The following is a 23,097-nucleotide window of genomic DNA, read 5'->3' on the forward strand; positions in this document are numbered from 1 at the left end:
CAGAGTCCTCCGTACCCCCGTAGTCACCTGTAGCCCGTTCTTAGCGGTGGTTTATAGAGCGATGAGGCTACCAATCATCTTCGACGTTGTAAAACGCTTATATTGTAGAATACTACAGCGAAAAAATTGGAAACGCGTACCTTACTTCAACATTGACCGATTGCACGTGGAGTTAGCTTAGTCTGGTATTGATTCGCTAGTGTCCATACTAGCTTAGGTGGATTCTAGAGCATCGGCAGATCGCAGATATAGAGATAGAGGTTGCAGCAGGGCGTTCGTGGGACTTACCATGGAGAATCAAGAGTACGCGGAAAAACTCAGACCATTCCAGGAAGGTCTGGGACATAAGCCGGACGCGGTAGAGACGCGGGCCCGGTATCTGGTCGGCGGCGGACAAAATCGGCGCCGGTTCGACACGGAGGGCACGACGAAACGGTTCCAGCACCTACTTGGTCTGAGCCCGCTGTTCCGGCATTTCATTGAGCGCAAGGCGGCGAAGGACGAGCGGTTCGGGCAGGTGCTGCGGGTGCTGGACGACGGGCGGCAGGCGGGGCGGCACGAGGACAAGCGGCGGCGCAAGACAGAGCGCGAGGAGGACGCGGAGCTGCTGCGCGAGGAGGACGCGGAGCTGCTGCGCGAGGAGGAGGAGGGCCCGGACGCGGCAGCAGCCGACTACGAGTTTCAGTTCCGCGAGTCGCCGGGCTTTGTGGACGGGCGCCTGCGGCCTTACCAGGTGCAGGGCGTGAACTGGCTGGTATCGCTGCATAAGAACAATTTGGCAGGCATCCTGGCGGACGAGATGGGGCTGGGGAAGACTCTGCAGACGATCACGTTTCTGGGCTACCTGCGCTACATCGAGAAGAAGCGCGGCCCGTTTTTGGTCATTGCGCCGAAGTCGACCTTGAACAACTGGCAGCGGGAAATCAACCGCTGGACGCCGGACGTAGACGCGTTCATCTTGCAGGGCGACAAGGAAGAGCGCGCCCGCCTGTGCCAAGAGCGGCTCCTCGCGTGCAACTTCGACGTCGCCATTGCATCCTACGAGATCATCATTCGCGAGAAGGCCTCCTTTAAGAAAATAGATTGGGAGTATATTGTGATCGACGAGGCTCACCGGATCAAGAACGAGGAATCGATGCTGTCACAGGTGCTGAGGGAGTTCAGCTCGCGAAACCGCTTACTGATCACGGGGACCCCGCTACAGAATAACCTGCACGAGCTGTGGGCCTTGCTGAACTTCCTGCTCCCGGACATCTTTTCGGACTCGGCCGCGTTTGACGAGTGGTTTTCCTCAGAGGCATCTGATGACGATAAGGACAAGATCGTCAAGCAGCTCCACACGATCCTCCAGCCGTTCCTCCTGCGCCGTATTAAGAGTGACGTCGAGACATCCTTGTTACCGAAGAAGGAGCTGAATTTGTATGTTGGGATGTCTAGCATGCAACGCAAGTGGTACAAACAGATACTAGAGAAGGATTTAGATGCTGTGAACGGGTCGAACGGTTCGAAGGAATCAAAGACGAGGTTGTTGAATATAATGATGCAGCTGAGAAAGTGCTGTAACCACCCGTACTTGTTTGATGGCGCCGAACCCGGACCACCTTATACCACCGATGAACACTTAGTTTACAATTCAGCAAAATTGAAGGTTTTAGATAAGTTATTGAAAAAATTGAAGGAGGACGGTTCACGTGTACTAATTTTCAGTCAGATGTCCAGGTTGCTAGATATACTGGAAGACTACTGCTATTTCAGGGGGTACGAGTACTGTAGGATTGATGGCTCCACGGCGCACGAAGATCGTATCGAGGCAATTGATGAATATAATGCTCCGGATTCCCGGAAGTTCATATTCTTGCTCACCACGCGAGCAGGTGGTTTGGGTATCAACTTAACTACAGCAGATGTGGTTGTTCTGTATGATTCGGACTGGAACCCTCAGGCTGACTTGCAAGCTATGGACAGGGCGCATAGAATCGGGCAGAAGAAGCAGGTGAAGGTCTTTAGGCTAGTGACAGACAACTCGGTTGAGGAAAAGATCCTAGAGAGAGCTACACAGAAGTTAAGATTAGACCAGTTGGTTATACAGCAAGGCCGAACGTCTATATCCAAGAAAGAAAACGCAAAGGACGCGAAGGATGCGCTTCTGTCTATGATCCAGCATGGTGCTGTGGACATGTTTAGAAGCACTGACACCAGCAACGCCTCTAGCGCTAAGGGAACCCCACAACCGGAAACAGGCGACAAGGATGATGAAGTAGACCTTGAATCTTTGCTAAACAAATCTGAAAATAAAACCAAATCCTTGAATGAAAAGTATGCTGCTCTGGGTCTCGATCAATTGCAGAAATTCAATCAGGACTCCGCCTACGAATGGGATGGACAAAATTTCAAGAAGAAGCTCACCAAGGACATCATCAACCCCCTCTGGATAGAACCAACCAAACGTGAGAGGAAGGAGAACTATTCCATTGACAACTACTACAAGGGCGTCTTAAACACTGGTGGGGCGCGGCCTAACCAGGCGGCGGTACCAAGAATGCCGAAGCCACAGCCGTTCAACAGCCATCAATTACTTCCACCTCAATTAAAGATACTATATGAGAAGGAAAGGATGTGGATGGCGAAGCGAACAAAGTATACCCCAACTATGGAGGACGTGAAGACCACCTATGGTGACATCGAATCGGAGGAAGAAAGGGCTTCGAAGCTGGAGCTCCTAAAAATAGCGGTGGCCAATGCTCAACCTTTGACGGAGGAGGAAGAGAAGAATAAGGCAGAGTGGGAACGTGAGGGCTTCCATAACTGGAATAAGCTAGAATTCCGTCGCTTCATCACAGCCAGCGGCAAGTATGGCAGAAACTCCATCAAGGCTATCACCGCAGAGCTGGGGGGTACCAAAACCGAAGAAGAAGTCCGCGCATACGCGGAGGCTTTTTGGACGCATTTGGAAAGGATAGAGGACTATGAGAAGTATGTCAAAGCTATCGAGACGGAGGAAGAAAAACTCAAACGAGTCAAGATGCAGCAGGAGGCATTACGGCGAAAGATCAGTCAGTGCACCAATCCACTCTTTGATCTTTCCCTGAAGCACCCTCCGTCTTCAAACAACAAGAGGACGTTTTCCGAGGAGGAAGACCGCTTCATCTTAATCATGCTATTCAAGTATGGCCTGGATAGAGAGAACGTATACGAGCTGATCCGAGACGAGATAAGGGACTGTCCTCTCTTCGAACTCGACTTCTACTTCCAGAGCAGGACACCCGCAGAACTGCAGAGACGAGCCTTCACGCTGCTCCAATGTTTGGAGAAAGAGTTTAGCACTGGCGTGGTGCTAGATGACGCGATGAAGGCAAGAATGAAGGAGGAGGACACTGCAGCCGAGAAATTGCGCGCGGAGGAGGCTAAGCGCATAAAGGAAGAAGAGGATGCAGAAAAGGAACGCGAATCCCCCATGCCAGTGCATGTAGACGCTGTGGCTGACCCAGTGGCTGAAGTCCCTACAGCCAACGAGGATGGTCCGGAGGCTAAGAAGCCAAGAATAGAGTAGAGTTAAGCTGCCTGGCTTTCACTACGAGCAGCAACATCCCCTGACCTGTACAATACGTATCGACGAAACCACGTTGTAATTAATAAGTATAGACTGCACCTCTAAGCTACGTATCTGCATAAAATAGATAGATACTGGGTATGGGCCTCCGCCCGCCTACAAGCTCTCGCCAGAAGGCTTAGCGGCATCGGCGGTAGCGGTCGCGGTCGCCTCCGTAGTAGCAGTTGGCGCAGGGCCGCCCTCCTCCTTCAACAGGGTCTCAATCGTCTTCTCGAGCGACAACGGCTTGGTGATAGACGAGTAGCGGTCCTTAACCTGCCCCTTGCGGTCTACCAAGAACTTCTCGAAGTTCCACTTGATGCCCTTGAAGCCCAACAACCCGGACTTCTGCGACTTCAAATACACGTACACGGGGTCCGCGTCCGCGCCGTTAACGTCGACTTTCTTGAGCACCGGGAAGGTTACCCCGTAGTTCAGTTTACAGAACTGCACGATCTCCTCGTTGGTCGCAGGTTCCTGGTGTGCAAACTGGTTGCATGGAAACCCAATGACCTCAAACCCTTGGTCCTTGTACTTCTTGTACAACTCTTCCAACTCCTCGTACTGCGGAGTAAACCCGCACTTCGACGCCACATTCACGATTATGACTACCTTGCCCTTGAGCTGAGAGAAGGGGAAGGGCTCTCCCTTGGCATCTAGTGGTGACAAATCATAGAATCCGGACATTGTAAACTTTGTAATACGCTGAGAACTGCTGGTGTAATGGCGCAAGCTTGGTGTTAGACGGCTCCCGATCCTGATCATCTGAAAGGACGTTACACTTAAATACCTGGAATAAAAGAGTAATCATGGGTGCTGCGACCTGTAACTATTCCTAAAAGCCGCTTTACTCCGCCGCTGGATGTCTGGGCTGTGAGTCTTCTCCAGCTGCCGTCGCTGTAGTGGCTTATTACTAATATGCAAGGGCCCGTCCATCTTGATCCTCCGTGACCGTTATCAGACGTTTCGCCGCCGTTGCCGAGTGGTCTGGCCGCCGGTGGTGCTTGTGGCTGCGGCAGTGCAGCGCCAGCCCCGAAATTTGATGGCTTCGGATCAGGCCATCGGCAAAGGAGGCCCACGTTGGATAGCATACAACGGTTATAGAGTATCTAGACATCGCTATTTCTTCTTCTGGGCGCAGATCACGCTCATGCACTTAAACTCGTTCGAGAATGAGGACTTCCACAGGCGTACCTTGCCGTCGTCGCCAGAGCTGCTTAGTATAGTGCCCGTGAGGTTCCAGGACACGGACCAGACCTCACCCTTGTGATCGGCGTGCTCGCTGAGCAGCTGGACGCTGATGTGGGGCGCCGGGCCGGCGTCGTCGGTGGAGGCGTCGTCGGTGGAGGCGTCGTCGGTGGCATCGAGCTTTTCCGTGAGCTGGAAGATGCGCACGCGGCCGTCCTTGGAGCCTGTGGCAATCAGCTGATGCCAGCGACCAAAGGACGGCGCCCAGCTGACGGAGCGAATCAGGCCCTGGTGCCCCGGCAGCCGCGCCGCCTGGAACAGCTTGCCAGCCTTGTTACGCTCGTACACAAACGCCTGGTCCAGCGCGCACACCACGAGGCGCTCGGCCGAGAAGCGCGACGGGCACCAGTCGAGGCTGAAGTCCGACTGGAGGTGCGACGCAGGCGGCGTTGCCAGCACCTTCACCTCCGACGTCAGTGTCCAGCTCCGCAGGTCGGACGGCTCCAGCGCGTCGTAAATCCGTAGCACGCCGTCGTTGCCGATCGCGCCCAGCCGCAGCCCCAGGTGCCCAGGCGCGAACTTCACGCTGTACAGCGGTCCCGTGGCATCGTTCAGCGTGCACAGGCGCGTCCACCGCCGCCCCGAGCCCTCAGGCGCATCGGGGTCCTCTTCCCACACCTTGATTGTCTTGTTGTAGGACACACTTGCCAGGATCCGTCCGTATTCCGGCGACGCCCAGTCAAGTGCCACGACACTGCTGTCGTGGCCTTTCCACGAATCGCTCAGCGTCCACTCGTTGGTGTCCTTATCCAGCCTGAACACTTTGATGTGTTGATCGCTCGAGCACGTTGCCACGTGCCTCCCGTAGAAGTCGTAGCAGATGTCGTGCACAAGGTCTTCGTGTCCGGTGGTAAATGGCTTCATCCCGCTCTCTTTCCGTCTCGTTCCGTCTCTGCGACCCTGTTCGACGGATAACTGCTCCTGCGGACAGTGGCTGCGCGATGGTGAATGTGAACAGCTGAATATTTAAGACGTCAGCCGTTGCACAGAACAGTTTCGGAGGCCTGTGAGCAAAGAAAGGCATATCGAGCATTCTCATATGGCCGTAATCCGCGTGTGCGCACTCCTCGCGATAGCGGGGACTGCAATTGTGTATTCCAAGTATTCCAGCGCAGTGTGGAGCGCTGCGGGATTCGCGATTATCGGATACCTCGCCACTAATACACTGATTCCGAGGGTGGCAGACAGTTTTATCCGGGTAGGGCTCTATGGCAAGGACCTCGGGAAGCCGGGACGGCCGGTGATTGCGGAGACGATGGGGGCGGTAGCGGCGACGGTGTACTTGTTCATGATGTTCCTCTCCATTCCGTTCGTGTTCTACAAGTACCTCGTGGTGACGTCTGGCGCGGGAGCGCGGGACTGGAGCGAGGAGGCGGCGGGCCGCGGCGCATTCCCGCACGGCAAGCTGTCGGAGTACCTTAGTGCGATCCTGTCGCTCCAGAGCACAGTGTTGCTCGGCGTGGCCGATGACCTCTTCGACTTGCGCTGGAGACACAAGCTCTACTTCCCGATCATCTCGGCGATCCCGTTGCTCGTCGTGTACTACGCGGACTTCGGGGTGACGTACGTGCTGGTGCCCAAGTTTGTGCACCAGTGGGTGCCACAGCTCTCCGAGTTTGCGCTGATCGACCTCGGGTGGTTCTACTACATCTACATGGCGTCGATGACCATCTTCTGCACGAACTCGATCAACATCCTCGCGGGCATCAATGGCTTGGAGGTGTTGCAGTCGATCATTCTCGCCATTGTCTGCCTTGTGAACGATGCGCTCTACCTGGTGTGGGGCTCGGAGCGCACACGCGAGTCGCACCTATTTTCGATCGTGATGCTCCTCCCGTTCCTCGGAGTGTCGTACTCGCTATGGAAGTGGAACAGCTGGCCTGCGCGGGTGTTTGTGGGAGACACGTACTGCTACTTCGCGGGAATGATCTTTGCGATGATTGGGATCTTGGGGCACTTTGCCAAGACGATGATGCTCTTCTTCACGCCGCAGATCTTCAACTTTGCGTACAGCATACCGCAACTTTTGGGCCTCGTGCCGTGCCCGCGCCATCGCTTGCCGCGCTTCAACGAGGAGGACGGGCTCATGTACACCTCGCGCACAGATCTACAGAAGCGCCCGCCGATGCGCCCCGTTGCCCTGGCGTTGAAGCTGTTGGCCTACTTGCACTTGCTCGACGTGACGGTCGACGAGCAGGGCAACCTTCTAGACTGCAACAACATGACCTTGATAAACCTCTGTCTAGTTTGGTTTGGGCCAATGCGTGAGGACCAGCTCTGCCTCACCGTGTGCGGCATCCAGCTAGTTGTGGGTCTCCTCTGCGTCTTCGCGAGACACGCCGTCGGGACATTGCTGTTCGGTGAGGACAATTACACTAGAATAATTAAGTATATCAGGACTTAACTCGGTAATAAATATAGACTGACACTGTACTTAGTGCGCGAGGGACTCGAAAAAGCGGTTGCGCCGAGCCTGTAGGTCTTGGACCCACGAGCGGACCTCATCCGTCTTGATGCTGTCCACCGCGGACCAGAATTGCTGCAGGTTCTTGGTCCCGCCGTGGCGACGCTCGTACTCGAAGCACTGGACCAGCATTTCAAATTTGTCAATGTCTTTTGTGTAGCGTGCTTCCAGACAATCGGTGTTCTCGTACGCCAGCCAGTCGCGCATAATCTCGTCGGCGGCCACCGGGTTGTACGGGGCAATGAGCTGCTGACAGAGGTACTGTATGGTTTCCCACTCTCTGCGGTGCTTCTCCTCCTTCGTAACTTCGGCAACCGGCGTGATGTCCCCCACGAGTGATTCGGCGAGATCGTGCACCAGCGCGATACGCACGCAACGGTTGCGGTCCACGGCAGGGTCCTTGATCAGCATGCTGGTGATGCCCATCCGGTACATGTGGTCGCTGATGGACTCGCAGGGCAAGATGCCGTGGTCGACCCAGCCCGTGCGGCGCTGCGTCTTGAGCAGCTCCACAATGTGCAGGAACGTCAGCACATAATTAGGCGACGGCTCCGCCAGGAGCGCCTTGATTTCCGCGGGAATGTGTTCCTCGGGGGTCCAGGTAGCGGGCATGCTGCAGTGCGAGCGGAGGGGCCAGCAGGCGCGCGCGTTGCGGGTATATATATATACACGCGCACGCGCAGCAGCTGAAAAAGGAACGCGGGTGACGATGACACCAATTAATCTACATAAACTATACGGAAGAGTTCAGCTACAGCCTTTCTTCATGCGTTTAGGCAATCAACTCGATAACACCACCGGCAGCCTTGATCTTCTCCTCGGCTAGCTTGGAGACGAATCTGGCCTTGACGATGACAGGCACATTTGGGATTCTGCCCTTGCCCAAAACCTTACCGTAGCCGGCGGCTAGGGTGTCGATCACTGGGGCAGCGGACTTGGAGGCAGAGCTCAAGTACTGCTCTCTCTTCTCCTCAGGAACGAGGGTCCACAACTTGTCCAAGTTCAAGACTGGTCTCCAGAAGTGGTTCTTCTGCTTGTGGAAGTATCTCATACCCACCTTACCGAAGTAACCTGGGTGGTACTTGTCCAGGTTGGTTCTGTGGTGGTGCATACCACCGGCCATACCCCTACCACCGGGGTGCTTTCTGTGCTTACCGATTCTACCCTTACCGGCTGTCTGAGAGTTAGTATCCTGTCGGGGCTCGCGTCAATCCGCAGCACATCATCGCAAGGCCGCGGCGCGGGCGCGCCGGTGCCGCGGCCGCGCACCGCGCAGCCGCTCGCCGCAGCCGATGTTGCAATCGATCCGCCGCGTGAATCAACGTCTTGGTTCTTTCATTCCCGCCCGTGCAGCCGGAGCCGCCGTGGAACTACATACCTGAGACGTGACCTCTGTGCTTTCTAGTCTTGGTTAGTCTGGTTGGCATCGCTGACTGTGGTGGGGGCTGCTGCGTAGGTGGAGAGCACTCTGTGCTGAAAAGTCCCGAGATATACCTCGGGCGCCCATGGCCCAGTGCGTCCCCGATGGTGGTGCGTGGGTGTGTCGAATGTACGGGTGTGCAGTCCGCCACTGCACAGCTGCCCGCACGGCTTTGACCACCTATATATAGCCAGCCGGGAGTGGGCCCTACGCCCCCCTCGCCGTGAGCCTCGATGTCTCAAGACCAACTGTTACTCGGAAGTGAGCGGCCTCCGCGGGGGAGCGTGACCCCAGCGCTCGCAGGAAGCGTTTTCGTGGTGTGCTTGGGCGCGCTACAGTTCGGCTACCACATGGCGGAGCTCAACGCTCCGCAGGAGGTGCTCATGTGCCATGGGCCCTTAGATCCCGGCTACGCAGATACGTGGTGGGGTCGGCACGGCTGGGAACAGTGCCTTCACCTGGATGACTCGCAATATGGTCTCGTGACCTCGATTTTCTCCGTGGGCGGACTTCTGGGGTCGTTGTGTACGGGTTCGCAGGCGGACCGGTACGGACGGCGGGCGGCGGCCATCGGTAGCAGCGTGCTGGCGGCGGCGGGCTCGGCGGCTATGGTGTTCGCGAACAGCTACGCGCAGCTGCTGCTGGGAAGGCTGGTGGCGGGCGTGGGGTGCGGTGGCGGGATCGTGGTGACGTCGCTAATGCTGAACGAGATGGCGCCGGCGGAGCTGAAGGGCGCGCTCGGAGCGCTGAACCAGACGTGCATCAACCTGGGGATCCTGGTGACGCAGCTTCTGGCGTTTGCGTGGGCGAACAGCGTGCAGTGGCGGCTGTTGTTCGCGGTGTCTGCGGCGGTGGCGGTGGCGCACTGCGGGCTGCTGCTGGGGGTGGAGGAGTCGCCACGGTGGCTGGCGGCGAACGGGCACGAGCAGCGCGCGGAACGCGCGCTGCGGTGGCTGCGGGCGGACGACGCGGCGGCGGCGCACGAGCTGCGGGAGTGGCGGCGCGCGCGCGAGCACGAGGCTGCGGCGCAGTGCAGCTCGCTGCGGCGGTACATCGCGGACGCGCGGTACGCGCACGTGCGGCGCGTGGTGGCGGTGCTGCTGATGGGGCAGCAGTTCTGCGGGATCAACTCGATAGTGTTCTACGGTGTGAAGCTGATCAACGGCGCGTTGCCGGGGCTGTCGATCGCGGTGAACTTCGGGATCTCGGCGGTGAACCTGGTGGTGACGCTGACGGCGGCGGCGCTGGTGGACCGCGTGGGGCGGCGGCCGCTGCTGCAGTGCTCGGCGGCGGCGATGGCGGTCGCGTCGACGCTGATGGCAGCAGGCATTCTGCTGGAGAGCGCGGCGGTGCTGGTCGTGTGCACGTTTGCGTACATCACGTTTTTCGCACTGGGCTTCGGGCCGATCCCATTCCTGATCATCGCCGAGCTGTCGAGCCCGGGCACCGCGGCGGTGGCGCAGAGCTACGGGCTGGCGCTGAACTGGGTTGCGACGTTCTTTGTCGGGTTCGGGTTCCCCGTGCTGAACCAGCTCATCGGCGGCTACGTCTTTATGCTGTTCGGGGCGTTCGCGGCATTCATGGCGCTGTATGTGCGGAACCGCGTGCCCGAGACGCGCGGCAAGCACGACTACCGCGAGGTGTGGCAAGGCTTCTGAGCGGACACTGGCCACAGGCACTGGATGCATCCCGCCGGTGTTCTCCTATGTGCATATGGCTGCGACGCCAATAACGGCAACAGCGCAGCACTACATAAGATGCATAGGGCTGGGGCGCCTGTCGTGATGAACACATTGCGCGGAGGGTCCTGGCCTCCCATGCAGCCGGTACCTAGAAGAACTATATATTTCGGGTCTACCGAGCGAATGTCTGCGAGATCCAGGGTACGCCGATGTTTCCGGATAGGAATGAACGGCACCGCGCAGGCGCCCGCAAGCCCAGGATCCGGTGTTTCACCGGGTGCTGGGCCTGCCGGTTCAAGAAGCGGCGCTGTGACGAGGGGGTGCCATTTTGCGCTCTGTGCGTGAAGCACGGTGACGCCTGCTCATACGACGTCAGGCTGGTGTGGCTGGAGGAGAACATGTTGCTGGTGTCGCGGACCGACGGACAAATGCGATCGTGTGCCGTGCGTGCGCCCGCGGCGCGCAGGGGGCTTTCAAAGTCCGAGTTCCAGACGCTGGCGCAGTACCGCCGGCGCCAGGCGGGGCTGTCTCTTGCCGCGCAGGACGATGCCACACAAAGCAGTTTCACGATCAGCCTTCGGCGCCTGAAGGTCTACGATAACGCAGTGGAGGCGATCCACGGCAGGCCGCGGCGGTACGAGGCAGGCCATGTCGTGCGCCGGCTGGAGCAATGCCTACAGCAGATCGAGGCAGGGCCGCCCGGCAGCGCAGGCCCCTACGGGGCATTCCCGCTGCGACCCGCGGACATCGCACGCGAAGCAGCAGTAGGCCGGCGCGCGCTGGCAGAGAAGTTCTTCGCGCACCACTGGTGGCCGCTCATTTCCGCGTGCGACAACGTCGTACTGCACAACGTCGCGTATGCCCAGTGGATTGCCGCGCATGTCTCGGCAGTCGCACACGATACACAGGACTTCCCCACTGACATCTTTGAAGCAATCGCCCTGCGCTCTATAAACCTCCCCCGCTGGCTGACACGGCTCCGCGGCGCCTCAGTCCCGGAACAGGTGGTGTGCTACATGCTTCTATCTCTGCTACTCAGCGCGCAGGAACTACACGCATCCGTCCTGCGCCTGCTCCGCGGCCTGCGCCCGCTCCCGCTGGCAGCCTGCGCGCTCATCGCTAACTTGGACATGCATCCGGCAGCCAAGCAACTGCTGTTCGCACAGGTCAGTCCCGCGGACGTGCTTGAGAAACAGCTTGCTGCGTCGGTCGCCTCGGAAATGGCCGCCCAACGGGCGACCCCCGGTGGGTCCGGCGCCCAGCCTCGCTGCATCGAACCTGATTACAGCAGTACATATCTATGTAAACGTCCCAGGCCCTGTGCGCCGGACTTGGCTAATGACAGCACTTTCAGCTGACGTGGGCGTGCGCAAGCGACGACACCTTGAAGGTCTCGCCCCGGGCGTTAGTTAGCTTTCTCAAAGGCACCGCGTCGCTGTCGTCCTTGTAGGCGACCTCGAGGTCCGCGGTAGTCGTGAAATGCGGCTGTTCCTGCTCCCAGATCTTCTTCTTGGGGTTGAGCTGCTTGAGCGGCTCCTCGTCGCCGTAGCCCTCGAAGAACACCTTGTCGCCCGCCGCACTGTTGGCGGGCGGGATGACCAGCTCGACCTTCCCGTCACTCGAGCCGCACAGCACCATAGCCGCAGACTTGATGCCCCGCATGTTGACGGGCTTCAGGTTGCACACCACCACCACGTGGCGCTGCTGCATCTCCTCCAGCGGAATGTGCTTCGCAAGCCCGGAGCACACTGTCCGCGGGCCCTCTGGCTCGCCTAGGTCGATCGTCGACACGTACAGCGCGTCTGCGTCGGGGTGCTTGATCGCCTTCTGGATGAACCCAACGCGAAAGTCGATCATGCCGGGCGACGTCTTGGCCGGCGCGGCCGCCTGCTGCTGCTGCTGCTGAGCGCCTGCTGCCTTCTTCGCGGCCTTCTTGGCCTTCGCCTCCTCACGCAGCCGCGCCAACGTCGCCTCGTCCGGCTTGCCGCGCGCCGCCTTGCCCTCCGCCTTGTCCTCCGCCTTGCCCTTGCCGCCGGCAGGGGCCGCCGCCACCTCACCCTTCGCCTCCTTCTTCTTCTTCTCGATCACCTCCCGCGGCAACTCCATCGCCTCGTCCACCAGCACCCGCTCCGCCTCAGGAACGTCCAGAAGCTCCTGCAGGTACTTGGCCCACCTGATCACGTGGCGGTGCTTGCCGCACTGCTCCCGCACGTCCTTCGACGCAGCCAGCACCTCCCGCGTCACCGGCAGCACTGCCTCGAACAGCTCCGCGTCTACGCGCAGCGGGCGCTCCGTGCCCGCGACGAACGAGTGGTCCCGCAGAAACAGGTTCAGCTCGCCCAGCTTGGCCTGCACCTGCCCGGTCTGCAGCACCGACCGCCATTGCGCCTCGTACGCAGCCTGCTCCGGCCCCCGCTCTGGCACGGTTAGTGATAATGACTCAAACTTGCTGACTAGATCTGGCATCCTGCTGCTTGTGCTGGTGAGACAGCAGCCTTTAATCGCGGGCGCTGAAATTTTTTATATAATGATGCCAAGCCTGAACCTCGACGCGGCCGAGAGGCTCGAGCTAGGGCGCCGCTACATGGCATTGTGGTGTGTAGGTTGTGGGCGAGCCCTGTCTTCGTAGTCGAGGGCCCTGTAAGGCCTCCAGTAGCTACGTAGCCGTGTCTGTGGAGCGCTGATGGCTGCAGATATGGCACGGTCGCAAAGGCCGGTGCGCAGGCTGGGATTGTTGCTTGCTATGCTGGACAGGGTAGAAAAAAGACGCTTGTGTGAGCTGTAAGATGATCCTTGGAGCGTCTGCGGTGGGAATGTCCAAAAAGCCGTAAGCACGTGTAGCTGGAACGACGAGGCGTGAGGCACCAGACTGCGGCATAGTGAGGATGATGACAGTGCATCGGGACAAGGCAGCAAAAAGAAAGAAGACCAATGTGGCATGCGTCAACTGCTCGCGGTCGCATGTGACGTGCGAGAGCCAGAGGCCGTGTACGCGATGTGTCAAGAAGGGGCTCGAGATGTCGTGCGTTAACGCCCCGCGCAAGAGGCGGAAGTATTTGGCGGACGTGCCCGAAGACCAGCTGCCCATCCCGCTGAAGCCGGCGGACGCCGACGCGGGGCCTGGGATGTCGGAGCGAGACGGCGCGGCGGAGAGCGGGTCGAAGGGCCCGGAACACCAGTTCCAGGACCAGGGCAAGATCGTGCACAAACCCAAGTTCCTGTCGAATGCCGCGAACCTGGAGTACTCAACGCTGTCAGACATCATCCACCAGGACACGCTGCTGAACAAGATCCCGGTGAGCCTGCTGTACAATGGGACGGACTCGCCGACGCCGCCGTCCGAGGCGCTGAGCGGGACGCACAGCGCGAGCCACGGCGCAGACGTGGCGGGCTCGCGGCTGTCGGAGCGGCCGGTGCACAACGTGCTGAACAGCATGTCCAGCAGCCGGTTCGTGCTGCGGGGGCTGCTGGGGCCGCAGACGGACAGCATCCTGAGCTCTAACGTCGACCTGTTCAAGGTGCACTTCCCGCTGGTTCCGCAGGCCGTGGCGGACGGGACGCTGGACTTCAAGCGGCACTCGCAAGGGTCGATGGTGGCCAAGAAACTGAGGTATGACAAGTCGATCAACCAGTACTATCTTTCCCCTGCATGTGCGCTTCCCGAGGTGCCGAATCCGAATAAGCACCTGTGCAACGGCACGGTGAGCTTCTCGCTGGAGAGCCGCGCGCCGGACGAGCACCAGGTGCTGTACCGCTCGGACTGGCCGCACTCGTTGCGGTACGGCACGCCGATGGAGATCTACACGCTGATCTCGGAGCCGTTCTGTCACACCTCGGGCTTCCACTCGCTGCTGAAGTACCTGCACAGCAGGTTCCACCGGCACGACCTGGTGGAGATGTGCCGCTCCATCGCGGAGTTCCGGCCTATTTTTATTGCATCCGCTGTGGATCTAACCGAAGAAGATATGATATTCATGGAACAGAGCTACCAGCGCACCCTTCTTGAGTATGACCGTTTCATCACGCAGATCGGCACGCCAACCTGTGTGTGGCGGCGCAACGGGCAGATATCGTACCTGAACGATGAGTTCTGCCTGCTCACGGGTTGGACCCGTGAAGAGCTTCTGAGCAAGATGACCTTCATTGTGGAGCTGCTCGATGACAACAGCGTGCGGGAGTACTTCAAGACGTTCAGCAAGGTGGCATACAAGGACTTCAAGGGCTTCGAGCAGATGGAAACCTGCGTCCTGCTCTCCCCCATCGAGGGCCGCACAATCGAATGTAGCTGCATGTGGACGTGGAAGCGCGACGTCTTCGGCATGCCGATGATGATAGTCGGCCACTTTCTGCCCGTAATCGCGCATCCGGAACCACGGGACACAGACAGGCTGGCAGACAGCGACTTCTGCATCTCCGCCGGTGAGGGCAATCCCATATAGTCGTGCGCCCGGGCGGCACCGGCGTCCCCTCGAGTCCACCCCACTATAACCGTTTTCTGTTATATACGTACATATACGATCTCCTAATGCGCGCATCGTCTCACTGTCTCAGCACATCTTCGATAAACTTCTTGTAGTCAACGCCACCCTCGGAATCGACCTCCACGCCCTTCATCAGCTCGTCCACCTCGTCGTCCGTGAGCCGCTCGCCCAGCCCCGTCAACATGTACCGGATATCCCCCACAGTCACCTTCCCCGTGTTCTCTTTGTCGAACACCTGGAACGCCTTCACAAAGTCCTCCAGCCGGCCTTCTGTCGTCGCCTCCAGCACCTTGGCGTGGCTCTGCTCCACGCTAGCAATGTCGTCCAGCGTCAGCTGCTCGGGCAACCGGCTGCCGATCTCCTGGATCAGGGCGTTCGTGGGGTTGTACCCGATCGCCCGGAGATAGTCGCCTAATTGGCTCTTCGAGATGGAGCCCTTGGCCTGCTTGTCGAACAGAGTGAATATATCCTTGTTGATTCTTGACATGGGTTCTTGCCGCGCCTCCAGGTGGTCCTTCTGCCACTGTACGTGTCTACGTGTAGCATGCTTATATCTCGCCGCCTCTCGCCTACTCTCGTATCCGTATAACACGACCTGCAATCCGATGCCGGTCTAATGTCTGGGTTTACAGTATACTCGGGAAACGCACGTGACCGTAATCGTGAGGGAGACCAACTTTGAGTAGTGTAACTGGCACAGGCCTATGGACAGGAGTTCTCTCAGTGGCGCGATCCTTGGGGCGTTGCTACAGACTGGTCTTAGGTACTGTGACCTATCTTTTAAATACTTTGTCATTACGAGAACAAAAGGTGTGCCAGTTCATGTATAATCTGGTGAACAGCTTTAAGCTGCTCGTCCTCAGCATCCGGGAAGGGGTGTTTACGAAAGGAGAGCGTGCTCTTGATTTAAAAAAAATACCGACTATGGGTACTAGTCAACTAGAAGAGCCCTATGGCGTACAGCAGTTCTCTGTGTGGCTCGTCATTGCTACGCCTACATTGACACTGAGTCTTCTTTGGAGCTTGTCTAAATCTCTGCCACTAATCATTTAAGCAGCATTTTCATCAGGCAAACGCCTCGTGGGCAATGCCGTTGTCATCGAGACCGCCATCGGGTGAAGGGTATTTGTAATTAACAGCCCACGCCATCTTGTTTTGGAGTTCACATATATATATGGCACACAAACCACCGCTTTTAATTCATGGGCCACTTTTAATTCATGGGCCACTTTTAATTCATTGGCGATTGGAACATAACATGTACAGATACAACACCACTGGCGTTAGTATGTACGCCCCGTGCGGTCCCGACTTTATAAACTTATACGACCCTAGTTTAACTCCTGAGGAAGTGTACCTGTGTGGAGCTGATCCCCGAAATTCTGCTGTGGTTGCAGTCAAATCCTTACCGGGCTGTACTTTGGTTTTATTAGTCCTCGCGACGGTGGCATTGGCCTCGGCTGCACTGGTTCCAAACCTGGACATTAACCAAATTGCAAGCTTCCCAACCCCAAGCACGGACTCTCTGATCAAATTTGAGTGCTTAACCTTTGTAGGCGATCTAAGCAGTCATTACTTTAACGAGGCATGGCTAGCCGCCAGTGAGACATCCTTAGTCTCGGTTAACGGCTGCTGGATCTTGCCTGAGTCAAGCGAAGTGCTGGACCAGCTCCACGGAAAGCGTTCAATCGGTGACGGTAATTGGGGCTGTTCGGACAAGATCAAGGACGAGATCAGGAAAATAAGAGAGACGAGGTCTCGAAAATAAGAGGGTCTTGGATATGGTATACCGACTGGAAGCCAGCTACGGATTGTCTGTACACGGACCTTGGTGGTGGAGCCTCGGGTGATTTCCGTGTGTCCGGCTCGAGATCTTGGTTCGTCGATCCTTTACTAGGACTTTGCATTTAGCAGCAGTGTTGGTGGTGGCGTAGAGCAGTCAGTTACTTAGTCTGACAGAGATTTGACTGAACACTGACGCAGACGCGCCTACGGGGGGTATAGTCTTGGGGTTTCTGTCGGCCAGGAGCACGTTAGGTGTTAAAGTTGATGGGCGGTCCGCATCTGTAATGCGGTTTAGCTAACCTTATGTATAAGCCGACAGCAACTTCCGTTGAGATATTCTAGTGTGTAATGCTGAACCTAGGCGTCTCGGAATGGTTGTATCCGGCCGGTAAGGTTAAGGGACTATTGAATGGTGTCTGGGTTCAACTATGTCCGGAGAAACAACTATGTCCGGAGAACGCACGTGACCTGCGGAGTACAGCCATCTCTGCGTGGCGTCATCATTACCACCTTCACATGAGCACATAGTCTTAGTTAGAAATAGTTATATATGATAATAAACTTGACTCCGTACGGGTATATGTCGTATATAATATTTATTAGGTAACTTGTAGTTTTCATAACTATCATCGAGTAACCTGCAGTCTTGAGATTGCTGGCAGGTTGATACTCAATAGTATATTGTTTATATGGTAACTTGTAGCTACCTTTTAAATTATCCGGCCCCAATAGGGAATTAGCACTGCCATGTCAGGCAACACCCCGTGGGCAATGCCCTTGTCATCGTGACCGCCATCAGGTGAAGGGTATTTATAAGTAGCAGCCCACACCATCTCGTTTCGAAGTTCACATGTATATATGGCACACAACCAGCCACTTTAACCCATTGGCCATGGAACATAACATGTACGAACACACCATCGTTGGCAGTCATAAGTACGTCTCGTGCGGTCACCGCACTATGGACTTATACGACCCTAATGTAGGTCCTGAGCAAGTGTACAAGTGTGGCGTTAATAGCGTTAGAAATCGCGGAAAATCTGCTGCGGTTGCAGTCAAATCCTTACCGGGCTGTACTTTGGTCTTATTAGTCCTCGCGGCAGTGGCATTAGCTTCGGCTGCACTGGTTCCAAACCTGGACATTAACCAAATTGCAAGGTTCTCGCCCCCAAGCAATTAGTCGACCAATGGTGAGTCATCAAACTTTGAAGGCAATCTAAACACTCACGAATTTAACGAGACATGGCTAGCCGCTAGTTAGAGGTCTTTAGGGTGGCCAAATCTTGAGTGGGGCGGGCAATGCGGTTCCACTACCACAGTAAGGATAAAATCGAGAGTTGGAAACTGGTCTCGTAAATGGTCTACCAAGTGTGAATGATGTTAGCTTCAATCTTAATGACTTGAAACGTTTGTAGAATGATTAATTTAAATAATGATTAGAATTACAAAGTAATGATTCAAGAATTATCCAAGTAAAGATGAAATAATAATTATACAAACAAGACTTCTAAAATGAAAATTTGAATTATACGTGAACGGAGGAACAAAGGTTAGCTAGTAATTGGATTCGGTGCACGGTTAGTTCTGGCAATAATGATGAATATCTCCGGTAATAGGCTGACGAGCTAGGATCATTTCCTACGTGATCGTACTAATAAAAGGAATACCGAGTATGAATACTAGTTAACTACAGCCCTACTGAGTAAAGAAATTTCCTGCGTGTCGTAAAGGCAATGATTCATCTTTGCAGCTTGTCTAAAGCTCTGGCACCAATAGTGTATTTATTACCACGATTTCAGGCAAACGCCTCGTGGGCAATGCCGTTGTCATCATGATCATCAGCAGGTAAGTATCGTTTTAGTAGCAGCCCACATCGTCTCATTTGCGGATGGATCGTCCGTGTGGATTGGCTAATCCTGTTCTACCACACCAAGTCTTGTCGGAGTTCACATATATAAGGCACATGGGGATATCCAAGTCGTATTAGAGTTCAGACACATAGCCAGACACTTTTAATTCTTTAGCCATGGAGGATAACGAGCACGGTATCACTAACATTAGTATGAACGTCTGGTGCGGTAACGGCACTATAAACTTATACGACCCTAATTTAACTCCACAGGACGCGTACAGGTGTGGGGTTGATGGCACGAGAAATCCCAAAAATTCTGCTGCGGTTGCAGTCAAATCCTTACCGGGCTGTACTTTGGTTTTATTAGTCCTCGCGACGGTTGCATTGGCCTCGGCTGCACTGGTTCCAAACCTGGACATTAACCAAATTGCAAGCTTCTCGCCCCCAAGCAATTAGTCGGCCAGCCTCAGTCTCGGTTAACGGCTGCCGGATCTTGCCTGGGTCAAGCGAAGTGCTGGACCAGCTCCACGGAACGCGTTCAATCGGTGACGGTAATTGGGCGACCAATGGGATTCACACTACCACTTTAAGGACAAATTCGAGGTCCGGAAACTAAGAGGGCCTTGGAATTGGTATACTGAATGGGAGCCGTCTTCAAAATGTCATTGGGTGGGTCTGGGTACCACAACGTCCGAAAACTTTAGCTAACCTAATCCATATAAGCCATGAGCAGATTCAACTTCGATATTTTATTCTATAATGGCAAACCTGTATATCACGGAACGGTTGTAGCTGACACTGGCGAGGGCTTAAGGTAAGTCACGGACTATTTCATGGTGTTTGGGTTTACATATGTACCCGGGGAGCCGCACGTGACCGTGATAGTAATGCGACACCAGCTCTTGAGTTGTGTAAATAGAGCGGGCTGCAGAGTACAGCAGTCCTCTAAGTCGCGTGATCTTTGAATAGTAATTATCAACTGGTCCTAAGTTCTTAAACTGTCTTTTAAAACTCTGTCATTAGGAGAGCAAGAGGTGTGCCACCTAAAATCTAATGAGAATTTTGCTAATATACCATCAGACGAGAGACGTTTAAGAGAAGAGATCTCTCTTAGAGGCCAACCCCGGCACTTCAGAAGCTCATTACGCAAACCCTCTGGCAAGATCTCCGGCAATAGGTTTGGGGTCGTAAATCTTTTTATACGGGTCATATCACGTGATGTCTGGGTATCATAGTTTACGGGAATGCTTGCGCACCTGGTGAGCTTCCGCATCGCAGATTTCTCACTCTTCACCGGGATCACCAGTGAGAAACGGCTCTCCGCAATCAGGATTGCGTGTAAGGTATGTCTAGCACACGTGCTCGGTCAGAATATCCAGGGGATGGTCCTCAAGATGCGCTCTAGTGTGCGTTTCGTATGTGCGCGTCATAGTTGGTTGCTTTTTACGATCATACCACAATGGATCGCCGGACGCTAAGCAAGAGAGAGCTTCAGAAAGCTGGAGCAGACGCAGGGGCGCACATATGGGTGCAGCAAGCGGGGATTTACTTGGATAGCATGCAGGCAGCAAGATACTAACATAGCCGCAGTTTGCACAGCATACGGCGTATAAGTAGAGGACGCAGGTGCATATTTCGAGGAATAGTGTACGAACCAGGGGCCGATGTTTAGGTTTGTTCAGCAGTCACAGCTGCGAAAGGCTTGGGTGCCAAACCAGCTGGTGTCTGCATCGCGGAACTCGTTGCATGCGCAGAACTCGCTTCGCTTCAACAGCGCGGCAGCTGTCGAGCGGACGGCGGAGACTGTTGGGGGGGGTGCGAATGGCTACGGCGGGTCCGGCGATGCGGGAGCGCCGCTGGACCGCGCTGTTAACAAGGTACGCTCGATGCGGCGTGGTTTCAAGTTGGGCAAGAGCTTCCCAAAGCCGCCGTCTCCGGAGTCACCATGGTACCACAAGGTGTGCGCATTCGATGAGTATGTGGCGTCTTCCTTGAACGCGGGGAATGAGACCGGCAGCGCGGGGTGGGCCAAATCTCAGCGGGCGACCATGTTCTGGGACTCTATCACGAAGGCGATGAACCTGTATCGGGAGTTGCTGCTTTCACAGGAGTTGACACAGGCACGTGTGTCTCGGTTGCTGAGCTTGCTGCACTTGGCGCTCAAGATCAACCGTAGCAACATGACCGGTTTGAACAAGAAGCCAGACTACGACTCGCAATCTTTCCACAAGACCATGACCAACTACCTATATGCGTCTTTCAAGGAGATATCGCAAGATGTTCTGAATGGCCAAGTCACTGTAGCACACGTGGGTGCCTTCCATCTTTTGGAATCTTTCCGGGAGCTACTTTTGGCCGAGGAGGCGGTTCTGCTATGGCGTACGGCGACTGCAAGCGAGAAGCCCGGCTTGGTCGCCCCGTTCATGCACCCCGACCCAGTCGGTATCATGCTGCCGCTGCTTCACGAGGGCGGCATGACCTTTGAGGAAGTGAGCGCATTGTACGAAAAATGTAAGAAGGGCCAGAACCCGACTGCCCTCCATTGTTTAACGTTGGGTATGATCAAAGTCTGCCTCAGTGCGGGTGCCAATGCAGAAGCCGTCGGCCTCTTTCAAGAAATATGTTCACTGCCTGGAAACTCCGTTTCTAAAGCCACCCTAACTGGTATCCACCTGGCTTTTATTGGTGAATGTAAGGACCTACAACTAGCCACAGTTTTCTTCAACCGTGCACTATCGGGAGAGACGCCATACAAAATGAACATCCATGTGTCCAGTGTGAAACAGCTGCTCCAGAATATCTGGGATCAGACGGAAGATTTTGAACAAGTGTTCGATGTCTGGCGTAGAGCGTCCAACTATTACGTTGGTCTTTCTTCGCAGGGTATCTTCTCTTCCTTGAATAGTAAGTTCTTTGAGATTTTCTTCCAAAAATACAGAAATGACAAGGTTGCGGGGATGCAGCATCTGATGGAGATCATTACCGGGTACAATGAGATCAGATCCGTGGACGAGCCTTTCCTCAATATTATCCTGACCAAGTGTGTTGTATGGAAGGACCTTGAGATAATCGAGAATATAGAAGAGTCCTACCAAATCTACCAGTTGTCCAAGTCCATTGTTTCCTGCAGAATTTTGCTGAAGGCAATGGGTTGTGTCGAGGTTTCTAATGAGCAGATCTACAGCAGGTGGCTACGGCTTGTCCAAAAGGCTGATCAGATAGGACAAACCTATATTGCCAACGCCGATTGGGCTGCACTTAGAGATGCTACTGTTGGCTACATACATCAGAACCAGAAGGAGGAGCACGCAGACTCTCCGGAAAACCTCGCCACCTCATACCCAGACTACAACCCTGCTTTGGAGGCTGCAAACGCCTCGGGCGCTTTCGACTCTGACCTTCCATTTGGTGAACACGGAAATGCTATTAAGAAGCATATCATTGCGACAGATGACAGGAGCGAGTTGTATTTCCGTATGGTGAAGAAATTCGGACAATATTGTCGTGACAGCAAGCAACTGGTGAGAATTACCCGTGGAATTACAGAATCCTATCCCTTCACAAAGGAATACAGTGATAACTTCATGTCGATGGATGTTTCTGACATACAGATGCCTAAATTGGTTAATTTACGTTCCAAAAGTCAACTTTTTGCTTCGTATTTTTAATCATCCGCGTTGTCATGTTCACTCATCTTTTAACCAACAGTAAAAATGATCCTCCATGTTGATTCCCGAACCTGGCCTTTTTGATAAATCACAGATGCCAATTATTTTATGCTTTAAGCATTTCCTGTCTATACTATTTTAATTTTTTAGGTTTTCCTTTTCGTATATTGTTTTTAACGTCCTAAAATCTGGTCGTCTAACGACGCGGTGTCTCTTGGTTCGTAGCAGACGCCATTGACGACAGTCGAATGGATCGACTTGAAAAAGTCAGACTCTCGAGCGTCGCAGTTCAATGTGTCTGTATTTATGATTATAACACAAATTGTTTCATTCCACATCTTTGTTCTAACTGATCACAGCAAGACTGATAGTCATAATAAAACAAGTATAACAAAAATGGGCTTAATTGGTAAGAAATCTTCTCAGCGGCCTAAGCCAAAGCTAGTGCGTGTAAAGGAGGTGAAAGAAGAGCCACCCATCCCAAGCATTAGAGATCCTAAGCCAAAAAAAGCGATAGCTAAGAGACCAACAAGGCCTCCGCCAACTGAGAGAGAGAAATTACTATTAAGGTACCTGAATTCGCACAAAGAGCAGCAGTTGCAAAGGACCAAAACTTATCTGAAAAAACGGACCCTTCAAGAGCGCAAAGATATGGAAAGACAGCTAACTTTAAAACAGCGAGAGGGTATACGCACGATAGAAATGATACAAAAGACACAAGACAGATTTCTAGTGGAAGGAGCTACATGGAACAAGTATCTTGAAAGTGTCGCCGCTGCAAGGAGAGCTGAAGAAAGGAGGAGCAGGCAACTAGGGGTCTTTCAGGATTAATGGATTCTTGGTTCTTGAAAGGCTTACGTAATATGCCTTTTTCCATTTACTCCATCAAATTAGAAGCATTACTTAGT

General features: G+C 54.8%; 13 protein-coding genes across 13 annotated transcripts; 7 read left to right on the forward strand and 6 right to left on the reverse strand.

Moving 5' to 3' along the window:
• Nucleotides 1–289: 289 nt before the first annotated feature.
• ISW1 (chromatin-remodeling ATPase ISW1) lies at nt 290–3,550 on the forward strand (the record flags this gene model as incomplete). The annotated part of the gene is made up of 1 exon (NM_210862.1): nt 290–3,550. One exon carries the CDS (start codon nt 290–292, stop codon nt 3,548–3,550), a length of 3,261 nt encoding a protein of 1,086 aa, NP_985508.1.
• A 156-nt stretch (nt 3,551–3,706) lies between these two features.
• GPX2 (glutathione peroxidase GPX2) lies at nt 3,707–4,354 on the reverse strand (the record flags this gene model as incomplete). The annotated part of the gene is made up of 1 exon (NM_210863.1): nt 3,707–4,354. One exon carries the CDS (start codon nt 4,352–4,354, stop codon nt 3,707–3,709), a length of 648 nt encoding a protein of 215 aa, NP_985509.1.
• Nucleotides 4,355–4,708: 354 nt separating this feature from the next.
• Nucleotides 4,709–5,701, reverse strand: SEH1 (Seh1p; the record flags this gene model as incomplete). Its single annotated transcript, NM_210864.2, has 1 exon — nt 4,709–5,701. The coding sequence occupies one exon, from the start codon at nt 5,699–5,701 to the stop codon at nt 4,709–4,711; it is 993 nt and encodes a 330-aa protein (NP_985510.1).
• A 175-nt stretch (nt 5,702–5,876) lies between these two features.
• On the forward strand, nt 5,877–7,241 carry ALG7 (UDP-N-acetylglucosamine--dolichyl-phosphate N-acetylglucosaminephosphotransferase; the record flags this gene model as incomplete). The annotated part of the gene is made up of 1 exon (NM_210865.1): nt 5,877–7,241. The coding sequence occupies one exon, from the start codon at nt 5,877–5,879 to the stop codon at nt 7,239–7,241; it is 1,365 nt and encodes a 454-aa protein (NP_985511.1).
• A 30-nt stretch (nt 7,242–7,271) lies between these two features.
• Nucleotides 7,272–7,913, reverse strand: AGOS_AFL036C (HD domain-containing protein; the record flags this gene model as incomplete). The annotated part of the gene is made up of 1 exon (NM_210866.2): nt 7,272–7,913. One exon carries the CDS (start codon nt 7,911–7,913, stop codon nt 7,272–7,274), a length of 642 nt encoding a protein of 213 aa, NP_985512.2.
• Nucleotides 7,914–8,073: 160 nt separating this feature from the next.
• Nucleotides 8,074–8,728, reverse strand: RPL28 (60S ribosomal protein uL15; the record flags this gene model as incomplete). The annotated part of the gene is made up of 2 exons (NM_210867.1): nt 8,074–8,474; nt 8,680–8,728. 2 exons carry the CDS (start codon nt 8,726–8,728, stop codon nt 8,074–8,076), a joined length of 450 nt encoding a protein of 149 aa, NP_985513.1.
• Nucleotides 8,729–8,954: 226 nt separating this feature from the next.
• Nucleotides 8,955–10,379, forward strand: AGOS_AFL034W (AFL034Wp; the record flags this gene model as incomplete). Its single annotated transcript, NM_210868.2, has 1 exon — nt 8,955–10,379. The coding sequence occupies one exon, from the start codon at nt 8,955–8,957 to the stop codon at nt 10,377–10,379; it is 1,425 nt and encodes a 474-aa protein (NP_985514.2).
• Nucleotides 10,380–10,612: 233 nt separating this feature from the next.
• THI2 (Thi2p) lies at nt 10,613–11,761 on the forward strand (the record flags this gene model as incomplete). The annotated part of the gene is made up of 1 exon (NM_210869.1): nt 10,613–11,761. One exon carries the CDS (start codon nt 10,613–10,615, stop codon nt 11,759–11,761), a length of 1,149 nt encoding a protein of 382 aa, NP_985515.1.
• Nucleotides 11,754–12,869, reverse strand: ARC1 (Arc1p; the record flags this gene model as incomplete). Its single annotated transcript, NM_210870.1, has 1 exon — nt 11,754–12,869. One exon carries the CDS (start codon nt 12,867–12,869, stop codon nt 11,754–11,756), a length of 1,116 nt encoding a protein of 371 aa, NP_985516.1.
• A 419-nt stretch (nt 12,870–13,288) lies between these two features.
• On the forward strand, nt 13,289–14,842 carry ERT1 (Ert1p; the record flags this gene model as incomplete). The annotated part of the gene is made up of 1 exon (NM_210871.2): nt 13,289–14,842. The coding sequence occupies one exon, from the start codon at nt 13,289–13,291 to the stop codon at nt 14,840–14,842; it is 1,554 nt and encodes a 517-aa protein (NP_985517.2).
• Nucleotides 14,843–14,942: 100 nt separating this feature from the next.
• MLC1 (Mlc1p) lies at nt 14,943–15,371 on the reverse strand (the record flags this gene model as incomplete). Its single annotated transcript, NM_210872.1, has 1 exon — nt 14,943–15,371. The coding sequence occupies one exon, from the start codon at nt 15,369–15,371 to the stop codon at nt 14,943–14,945; it is 429 nt and encodes a 142-aa protein (NP_985518.1).
• A 4,814-nt stretch (nt 15,372–20,185) lies between these two features.
• On the forward strand, nt 20,186–22,189 carry AGOS_AFL029W (uncharacterized protein; the record flags this gene model as incomplete). Its single annotated transcript, NM_210873.1, has 1 exon — nt 20,186–22,189. The coding sequence occupies one exon, from the start codon at nt 20,186–20,188 to the stop codon at nt 22,187–22,189; it is 2,004 nt and encodes a 667-aa protein (NP_985519.1).
• A 396-nt stretch (nt 22,190–22,585) lies between these two features.
• AGOS_AFL028W (AFL028Wp) lies at nt 22,586–23,020 on the forward strand (the record flags this gene model as incomplete). Its single annotated transcript, NM_210874.2, has 1 exon — nt 22,586–23,020. The coding sequence occupies one exon, from the start codon at nt 22,586–22,588 to the stop codon at nt 23,018–23,020; it is 435 nt and encodes a 144-aa protein (NP_985520.2).
• Between the last annotated feature and the right edge of the window lie 77 nt (nt 23,021–23,097).

This window comes from Eremothecium gossypii, chromosome VI, assembly GCF_000091025.4.
Source record: "Eremothecium gossypii ATCC 10895 chromosome VI, complete sequence".
NCBI lineage: Eukaryota > Fungi > Ascomycota > Saccharomycetes > Saccharomycetales > Saccharomycetaceae > Eremothecium > Eremothecium gossypii.